Here is a 10,699-nt window from a genome sequence, read left to right as displayed (position 1 = left end):
TGTAATCAAATTTATGTTTGTTGTAAGGCCTCAAGAGAGGATAGCAAGCACAGCCAAATACTTTGAGAAAAGTGTAATCTGGTTGCTGATGAAAGAGTTTCTCCAAGGGAGATAATTAATTGAGAACAGGAGTGGGAAGTCGATTAATGAGATAAGCAGCAGTTTGGAATGCATAATCCCAGAACTGTAATGGAAGAGCAGCTGTGGCAAGAAGTGATAGACCAACTTCTGTAAGATGTCGATGTTTTCTTGCCACTGTCCCTTGTTGTTGATGTGTATAAGGACATGAAAGTCTATGAATAATTCCCTGCTCAGTCAAATAAGTCTTGAAGGAATTAGACAAAAATTCAAGATCATGATCACTTTGTATAGCTTTGAGCTGATGTCCAGTTTGTCTTTCCAAAGTAGTTATATATTGCTTAAAAGCTGCTAAGGCTTCAGATTTATTAACCAGAAGAGAAAGAGAAGTGTATCTACTATAAGCATCTACAAAACTAATATAATATCTAAAACCATTCTTAGAAACTATAGGAACTGGTCCCCAAATATCTATGTAGACAAGTTCTAAGGGATGCACATACACAGATTGAGAATTTGGAAAAGGTAATTGATGTAACTTAGCCATAGAATAGAATTCACGAGTAGAGCATTTTGAATGTAAAATTTGATTTTTATTCAGGACATGTGAGACAGTTTTCATAAAGGAATGAACAAGTCTTTTATGCCATGTATCTACAGAATTATTGAGAATTGAAGTAGCAGTTAATGCAGTTTGTTGCTTTACACAATTTGGGGTTGGAGAAAGAGTTTTTGGTACAAACAGATTGGGAAACACATAAATTCCATTCTTAGCTATCCCTTGAAGTAGATGATTCCTGGTAGCCTAATCACGAACAAAGCAATGGTGAGGCCAAAACTCAAAAAAAGACCGAGTTATCAGCTGCAAATTTAGAAACGCTCAAGAGATTTTGGGTTATTTGAGGCACAAGTAATAGATTAGTTAATTTGAAAGAAAGAGCAATATTTGAATCATAAAGAGTAGAAGAACTAGAGTTAGAAATCTTGTTACCTTGCCCATTACCTATATACAACTGATCTGACCCAATCTGATTCTCAGCAGCTTGAAGAAGCTTATTAGGTTTAGCTGTCCAATGGTGACTGGCTCCAGAATCAGGATACCAAGCTGTATTTTGTGATGATGATGATGATGGTGGTGGTGGTGTTGCCAAGAATGCCCTAGGTTGATAAAAGGATGGTGGAGGAGCTGGAGGGTGATATGATTGAGCTGAAAACGTTGCATTAGGTGACTGAAATTGCTGGTCAAATCTGTAATAACAACTCCAAGCAGCATGTCCGGGGTGATTACAGATTTGACAAAACAAGCGACTTGAGTTGGTAAATCTACCACCTCTCATGAATCTTCCTCCTCTTCCTCTGCCTCTAGAAGGATTGTAGTTTCTTTGAAAATTCTGATCCGAATGGATAGAAGATTGAAATAAATTGGCTAAAGGAATTGGTTGTGAAGGTTTCTTGAATCGATTTAGCATGTCTTCATATGTTACCAGGTATGATTCTGTTTCAACTACTGTAAACTTGCCCATTTTTGCCATGACAGTGCCAATGAAGCCTTGATATTCTTCAGTGACTCTATCAAGAATGGTTTGAATATATTCATCTTCAGAGAACGGTGCCTTTAAGGCAATTAATGAATCTACTAATTGCCTAATTTTTGTAAAATATTCAGTAGTGGTAGTATGAGTCTTACAAACTTTAATTGTGATCGAAGACTCTGAATTCTTGCCGTTGATGATGCTGTAAAGAATTCAAGAATAGTATCCCACTTCTCATAGAAGAATTTGCAGTGCACAATCTTATTTTTGAAGGTTGTATCCATAGATTCCAATAGCCAGGTCATAAGAAATTTGTCCTGGAGTCTCCATTCTTTGAAGGTTTTTTATTCAGTCTTTGTTGGCTTTGATGGGTCTCCAGAATCCACCATTTGAGCTGGGATGTTCTCCTTCTTGAAGTGGCTTTCAAGATTCTGGCTTTCCACTATGATGATTGTAGTTTGTTTCCACCTTAGAAAGTTGTTGCCGTTGAGCTTATCAGAGACCATGTAAAGTTTCTGATAAGAGTAGTAAAGTTGATGATGCAGAAAATGAAATTGTAGAATGCAGAGAGAAGAACAGAGAAGAAGTGAATTGAGAGAAAATCAGAATGAACTATCATGTATTAAACTCATTTCTTTATGTACAGGGCATTGTTACTTATAAAGACATATTGTGTAACTGAATCTTGTAACAGAATTTCAGTTATTGACTCAACTACACATAGTTAACCAAGATCTGTAGCTTCTTGATCTTGATCCTTGACACTAAACATCATCATTAAAAATACTAAATTACCTCACTCAAATTTTAGAGACTAATAGTTTAAATATTTACTTGATTGTACTAATATAAATAGAGTTATCATTAGTCAATAATAAAATTTGTATCTAATCCAATATTAGTACTGGGTACGTCTATTACCCCACCTATATATATTGGCTCACCTTTACAGATCACAAAAAATGGGACACATATCTCAAATAAACTACTTTTATGATTATATATCTATATTTATATATGTATATACGTGTTATTATAATTTTGACTAATGTTCATACAAAAAAAATTTTATGATTGGTTTTCATAAATCAAGTCAACCTCTTCACATTTCAAAGAACAAATAAAAAACAAACAAACATAATAGTTCTACTGAAAAAATACAAAAAACAACGCACAAAAAAATAATATAAATAGATAGAAGTTCATACCTAATATGTGATAGAGATATATTTGTGTTGAAATTTGTGAAGATTAGGTTGAAAAATAAAAACTATATGAAGACTATGTTAGAATTTGTGAAGGTTAGGATGAGAAGTTAGAAATATACGAAGATTTCAATGGCAATATAATAGTGAAAAATATGTGAAAAAAATAAATAAAATTTGATAAGTACAAGTTAGCTTTAAAAAGCTCCCGCTTAGGTACTTTCAAAAGCACTCCTAACTTTTAAAAGCCGCGAACACAAGCACTTGGATTTTTTAATTTATCAAAGGCAAAATGAGGTGCTTGTGCACTTTTTGAAAAAGTTTTACCAGAGCCAGCCTATATGTCTAACACATTTTAGACATGACATTCACGTGTCTTTCGTTTCTTAATAAAAAATACAAAATACTTCACCAAACATAATTAGACACACTTAAATACCATCACATGTCAACTGTGTCCAACTTTATTCTTAGTCTATATTTTTAAAATGAAATTAAAAATAATATAATATTTATTAACGCAAAAGATTATTTTAAATACTTTATATGATTAAAAAAACATTAAAAATAATTAAAATATTATTATAATTTTACCTAAAAAATACTTTATATTTTATATAAATATCAGGTGCAATTGTGTCCTGTTCTTTGTCCGCATCCATGCTTCATAGGCATTGGAATTAACCAACTTAACGGTGGGTTGAAATTGAAACCAAGGGCGAATCAACAATACATGGAGCAGCGTTAAAAAGGAGAAAGCAACGAGATAGTCAGAATTGTAGGGCAAAGCACCATATCGAGAAGAGGCATGAAGGAATCGCTGCGGGGAGCAAGAGGGGAGGCGCTCAATCGTCCCGGGAAAGGGCAGTGTCGTCTTCACCTTATGCGGCGTAGCTTCTTCAAAAGTTGTGACCATTGAAGAATCCTATCCGAGTGTCCAACAATTTCACCTCAGAACAAGATCACCAACAGTCAACAGATCAAGAGAACTATTTTCAGCCCGAACTTGGATAGTTTATCATCATTGAAGGTGTTGATGCCAATCGCGGCATCATTGCATTCGGGCGCAGCACGAAGATGGGATTCTACTAGGGGGCGAGTTCCGGGACAGGGAAGGGTTCGGGCTTTGGATAGGGTTATGGGCCTAGCCCACGACCAAAAAAGGCTCAATTTTCTTTTTTTCTTGTTTACTAATAGCATTTTTCCCCTTAAAAATAGTACCTTCTAATAAAAAATACTTTTTATTAAAAAATGAACAAAATATTCTTTTATTTTAAATGATATATTGCTTATTTAAAAAGTTAATTAATTGTCTACCGGAAAAACACTTACTTTGTTTTATACAAACACAATTGCTTTTTTTCTTTAATCAAAAGCTAATCCAAACTCATCCTAATTCAAAACTAACAAAAATATTCCGTGCAAATATATCTCAGGCTATCCTGTCCACGTGAATTAAAAACCTCATAACATTGCTACTCTGACGGTATTTTGGATTTGGTCCCAAAACCTGATGAAAGACTAAGATGCTTTCTTGGGAGGGGACATGTTATAAAGAAGGGAAGTAACTGCTTTGATGGTAATAATCTTAAACAACAATAGTGAGAATATATATACCAGCAAACCTGCAAGATGCAAAAAAGCCCTGTAACTATTTGTCTTCATTTAGTGTTTGGAAATTACGTTAAAAAGAATAATTAAAACAATGAGTGATTATGAATATGTTTAAAACATGCACTAAATATGTTCCTGGAACATGCAAGTATTTCTCCAAATATTATTACTATAAAATCCAATTATAATTCCAATTGCCAAATGCACAACATGAACACTATATTTAGGATTTGAAAAGAAAACTCACCAACTTGAAAGCCAGGAAAGTTATCAGCATCAAACATGCTTGTTCCTTTCAAACCAAAATCCTGGATGGCCTACAGAGGAGTCAAATGCAAACATTAGGTCACCCAGAAGATAATAATCAACTTCATACCATATACTTACTTTATAATTCTATGCATTAACCTAGCAGTGGTGCTTTACAACAAATTACAGTAACCTCAGGAGGTTTAGTGTAGGCATGAAAAATCAAACGGTACATTATACAATATTATTTAACCATAGGTGAGGTTGGTGTAAAATACCCTAGAACCTATTACCGTTTCATAACCTGTCTTGTATAGTCATATGCTGGTGCACTACAATATATACATGCCAATGTCTTCTATAATACTAACATAAGTTTAAGATTCAATATTTAATATGCCTTCATAAGATCAGGATCCTCTAAAGTAATAACTAATAACCTTATGGAGTAATCTGACTTTAGGTGGGGCTGTGCAGGACAGGACAAGGGAGGGGGGGGATAACCTAAAAAATACATTGATTTCATAAATATAATATAAAAGGAAGCTTTTCAGTGCAGAGTTTCAACTTTGAAGTTAACTTTTTTACCTCTGGTGGAGAACTTGAATAAGAGGCTTATAGAAGAGCAAGTGATAGATGGAGAAGCTCATAAAAAAAATAAAAATAAAAAATGAAGTAACATGGGAAATCAAACTGAATACCATAGTAATGAACTAATATTTAAAAAAAAAAAAAAAAAGTGGAAACTTAACAAACTCCCCAAGTTATTGGAAACCAATTTCAAATTACTGATAAAGCATGCACACAAATAATTCCCATGCACCTTGGTAAAAATGACTAATATCAAGTACAAAGAAATTATAGTATCCAACTACTCATCATAACTCAAAAAATAGTAACTACAGTGTGCACATTAGTTGATGATTCATGAATCTCCAGAAAGTAGTTTCTGGTGTTCATCCAGTTTCTCATGATTCCCTTGTATAAGTTCTTCAATTTTTTCTTATAAATCAATCTCCTAGGAAATTCAGCAGATATGATTATGTGATATATTTACCTTCAGCAGAGAATACTGCTTAACTAGAGACATGGTCAACGAAACCACAGCAAGAGATGATATCACACTATAAAATCTCAACAAACTGGCCCGGCTTCGTCTTCGACCTTTATCCAAAAATTCGAAGAGATATCTTATTTAAAAGGTCCAAATGAAAAGCTCAATAGAATGATAAAGGAAAATAAAGAAATCTGTTTTGGCAACCTATTTCTGCAATGGCAAGAGAAATGAAACTAACAAGAGCGGAAGAAAGGGCAACTCTATTTGGAGTATCCTTTTTCATTGCTGGCAAAACTGCAAATATCACTCCCATTAATAAAAATAGACCCTGCAATGCAAAATTCAAATTATATACAGACAAAACAAATATATACTCATATAAACATTTAAAGGATACAAAAGTAAAAGATTTGTTACTGTGCTCAAATACTTGGAGCTAAAAAATAAAGATATTATTACATGGCTATGAACATTAAACAAACAAAATCCCTTTAATAGATGATGTCTTAACCCTTATTAACTAAGCACTACTCACAATCAACCATAATTAGAAGAAAAGCGAAAATATTCTAACATTACGCATAAAACTCGATAACCATTCTTGTCGTGACAAGCTTACCAAGTAAAATCCAGTGCACGAAAGTAAACATGTTGATATTGTTGTACTTCAGTTTTCAAGAATAAAATCATTGCCAACATAAGAAAATTATGTGTTCACATTTTCTAATGATGCTGTGTTTGCAGAAGATGCTAGAAGACAGTTAAGCAAGGTTATATGGTGAAAACCAAAATGGAAAGTGGGTTGCAACAGGTAAACCAGGGAAACAAGTCACAGGATAGAGAAAAGGAGGGATTGACCCAACCAAATGCTCAAAGATCTGATTATGTGAGCAGAATGGGTAATAGTCTCTTGGGGCTCATGGAAAAGTCAGGCTTTGTTTGGTGTGCCAATATTCTGATTCCCTTGCTGAACATTCTACCTGCCTCTCAAGAATTCTTCTATTATCTCAATCTTCCTAAACAATAACAACAAAGCCTTGTTCCACTAGGTAGGGTCGGCTAATGGATCAAACGGCGCCATTGCACCCTATCATGTATATACAATGAGACTGTTGACACGTATATTTCCTTTGACCACCTCATGTATGGTCTTTTAAGGTCTTCCTCTATCATTTGCCACATGTCCACCTCCATCTCATCTATCCTCCCAACCAGGTGCTCTGTTGATCTTCTTCCCACATGTCCAAACTACTTGAGACGAGATTTTACCATCTTTTCTACAATAAGCGAACCTCCAACTTTTTCTCGTATATCTTCATTTCTTATTTTGTCCATACGTATGTGGCCACTCATCCATCTCATCTCTGCCATACTTAACTTATGTTCATGCTCACCCTTTACCGCCCAACACTCTGTTTCATATAATATACCGGTCTAATGGCAGTGCGATAAAATTTCCCTTTAAGTTTTGAAGGTACTTTTTTGTCGCATATAAAACCTGACGCACTCTGCCACTTTGACCAACCCGTTTGTAACCGATATTTTACATCCTCCCAATTTTTCCACTATCCTGTATCATACACCCAATATACTTAAAACACTTTATGCGCGGTAGGATGGTTTCTCCAAATATTATTTCTGTACTCTTCTTGCAAGTGTGAATATTCTTGAGAAACTTCTTGAGAAACCACAGAATATAGTTTCATTACCGCATACCGACTATTGAGTGTGTATTTTTATACTAAAACATATACACACACATTGCTTCCTTGTTTAATTTTATGGGGTCTTTTGTCCTCTGCTATATTCAATCAGTTCTCGGATATAATTATACTCCTCGCAACATTTTCAATAACAAGGAGAGACATGCTCTTCAAAGTTCAAAGTTCAAATTTTAGACACAAAGGCCCCACCCAGCTGTTCATCCTGTTTACCTACTAAGGCCCTGAACTTACCCATACTCCTAATGGAACATGTCAATAAGTAGTACATTATACCAAATTACATATTTCTACTGAATACTCTAAGATACTCCGTTAATAAATCAGGATAAAGGATATCATTAGGAATTGCCAATTGAAATAGAAGCCCAATTCCAACAAAATTAATGATCGAGAGAAATAAATAATAAAAGAAGGAAGAACAAAAGGGAATGGTACCTGAAAGATAAATAGGCGAGAAAGGCGTTGCTTGCCCTTTGCAACTAACTGATATCCTAAATGACACAACAACAAAAAGTAAAACATAAAATCAGGGATCTATAGCTGAAAGCAGAGCAACAAGAATAAAACATATGAAATTAAGCACAATCAGCAACGGTAATGAGAGAAAATTGAGGGCTTTGGAGTAATGGAACTAACTTGAATCAACAACCATACGGTATGAGTAATCTGAGCCATCAGTTCCAGATGGCCTCCCCAACCCTGCTTTTCTCTGCTGCATCTTCTTCTTTTACCACCAGAAATGTCAATCTACACCAAAAACCAGGACCACAAAAACCTAATCAAAATCATCATCTATTGAACATATGAAACAAATCTAACTTAAATAAACAACCTCGAAATTCAAGGTTAAAGCTTGAACCCAAAACTAAAAAAATTGAATCAGCAGCATCAAACTTCCAATGATACACAGTTACAAAATCGTAAAACATTTTTATAATTCAATGTAAAGAAGTTGCTTCCATCAATTAATTCGAATCTTCTTCCTTAGTTGGAGAATTTATTGGAATTTGAGCTAAGGTACTTCAGTTTGTAGCATGCACAAGATCTTCGATCCAAACTTGTCAATGTACCAAACAAAATTCAACAATCAACAAAAAGTAAGATTCATTTTGAAGTGTGACATCCAATAAATCATCGAAGCAACAAATCTTCAAGAGAATCCATTATTTCTCGTTCAAGCTCAAACAAATCCCTCTTACATTTTCTTCAAATTACAGAAACAGTAAACAAAGGTTCTGAAAACCGGACCGGTCATCAAACCGCTCTAATTACTGGTTCATTGGTTCAACCGCGGTTCAACCGGAAAAACCGTTATGTAATAAACACCTGATTCTATAAAAATTCAATGAATAGAGCAACTGGTTCTGAACACTCTTCTACTGCATTTTTTAACTTCAAAAGAGGATCATAAACAACTAGTTCTATGAATAAACAAACTACAATGATATGCAATGCCAAAAATAGGCCAATGATGAAATAATAAAGGGTTTCTCTCTTCAATTCTAAGTTCAAGCTTGTAGCAAACCAGAATCAACAAAGTAATACAGTTGAAATAGTCTTTCTTCTTAATTCTTATATACCTCAGAATTTCCTACAAAATGAAAATTGAACACAACACAGCCTTAAAACAAAAACAAAACAACACTCAGAAATCATCACCGCTTCCAAACACAGCCTTAAAACAAAACAGAACAAGATTCAGAACTTGAGCATTGATCACAAAAAATTGATTTCTGAAACAAAACAAAAACTGCAGAACAACATTCAGAATTTGAGCATTGATTACCAAAAATTGATTTCTGAAACAGAACAAACAATCAACAAAACAATGAAAACAGAATTTTTTTCCCTTCAGAAGAAGAAAACAATGAAAACATGAAGCATATAATAAATCAATGATCACCAATATCCAGCAATAATCTCAAAGACAACAATAAATACACAACAACAATTTAGAAATAAACAAGAACAAGACCTAAATAGAAAATCCAACAAATTAAATCGCAGCAACCTCACAATTTAGCAAATTAAAACAACAGCAGCCCAACAATTTAGCAAATTATCAACTTAAGAAGTTCAAGAACAGAAAATCACAACAAAAACAAAAAAAAATTAAAATTAACAGAAAAACAACAGAACAACAACCCAAGAACAATTAGCAAATTAACAAGTTCACAATAACAGTTAAAATTTACCAAAAGAACACTAATGCAAGTGGAATCATCATGCTAATATGTTTTCTACAAAGATGCTATTTGTGCAGCTAAAATTTCCTAATTACTAAGATCCAATTATTCTAATTTCACATGCAATCAATTTTCTAAGTTTCTAAAAGCTAGAAATTATAAAACCAACCAGAAATATGGTTAAAGCATTTCATCAAACATGTTGAGTGCGGTAAAATTAAAACGAAATAAGAGAATTCAAAGCTTAAAATCAATGTGATAGAGAAGAGAACATAATTATTGTAACTTCAATTCAGTCTATGAAAAAATCCAAACCAATGCCAAATCAAATAGTTACTTATTGTAATAGAAATCAGAAGTTGCAGAGTTTGAAGCAGAGTATTGGTGTTGTGTGAATGTATTGTCTGGTGGCGGGTTTAGGGAACTCACGGCGGCGACAAAAGAGAGCAGTTCGTCGGCTAGGTGGAGCGCGCGGGTTGGTCGCAGAGTTTGAAGCAGAGCAACGTGGCTTCCAGACGAACGCGAATGCGAACTCGAACGGTGAACGGCGAGTAAACGCGAACGGTGAACGCCAAGCGAACGTGAACGGCGAAGAACGCGAACAAAGACGACAGCTGAACGAAGACGCGAACGTGAACGGCAAACAATCGGCGACGGAGCGCGGCTGAGCAGACAAAGACGACGGACGCAGAGCTCGAGGAAGCAGCCGCGATCGGTGACAGCGAACAGGGTTGAAGACTTGCAGCACGAGGGAAGCTAGATAGACGGATGGATGGCAACCTTTTTTATGCTAGATAGAAGGACCTTCCGTGTTTGGGTAAACCGGCCGGGTTCCGGTTCGGTCCGACCGGCCAGTTCTCGGTCGGTTCAACGGTTTTACATGTCTGACCAGACCATTAATATTGCCGGTTTGCAGTTGAATTGGTCTGACCGGTCAGTCTGGTTCGATTTTTAGAACATTGACAGTAAATAAAAACATAGAAATTTAAAAATAAGTTCATACGTCTCGGTCCAACCTTGGTGGCACAAGCCTAAAGGCGGTGGTGCGCCTGGG

At 35.0% G+C, this 10,699-nt stretch overlaps 1 protein-coding gene across 2 annotated transcripts; it reads right to left on the bottom strand.

Moving 5' to 3' along the window:
• Nucleotides 1-4,081: 4,081 nt before the first annotated feature.
• On the bottom strand, nt 4,082-10,431 carry LOC112715188 (uncharacterized). Of its 2 annotated transcripts, none has more exons than XM_025766956.3 (7): nt 10,075-10,431; nt 8,096-8,206; nt 7,895-7,950; nt 5,940-6,063; nt 5,736-5,842; nt 4,677-4,746; nt 4,082-4,440 (listed from the first exon to the last, which is right to left on the bottom strand). In XM_025766956.3, the coding sequence occupies exons 2-7, from the start codon at nt 8,175-8,177 to the stop codon at nt 4,337-4,339; spliced, it is 543 nt and encodes a 180-aa protein (XP_025622741.1). In that variant the 5' UTR covers nt 8,178-8,206; nt 10,075-10,431; the 3' UTR covers nt 4,082-4,336. The 2 variants fall into 2 exon arrangements, with proteins under 2 accessions (XP_025622741.1, XP_072060730.1); XM_072204629.1 differs by having other exon boundaries at nt 9,983-10,412.
• Nucleotides 10,432-10,699: the final 268 nt, after the last annotated feature.

This window comes from Arachis hypogaea, chromosome 10 (assembly GCF_003086295.3).
Source record: "Arachis hypogaea cultivar Tifrunner chromosome 10, arahy.Tifrunner.gnm2.J5K5, whole genome shotgun sequence".
Classification (NCBI taxonomy): domain Eukaryota; kingdom Viridiplantae; phylum Streptophyta; class Magnoliopsida; order Fabales; family Fabaceae; genus Arachis; species Arachis hypogaea.
Note: the sequence above shows the minus strand (reverse complement) of the source record. Positions and strands in the feature narration are given on the sequence as shown.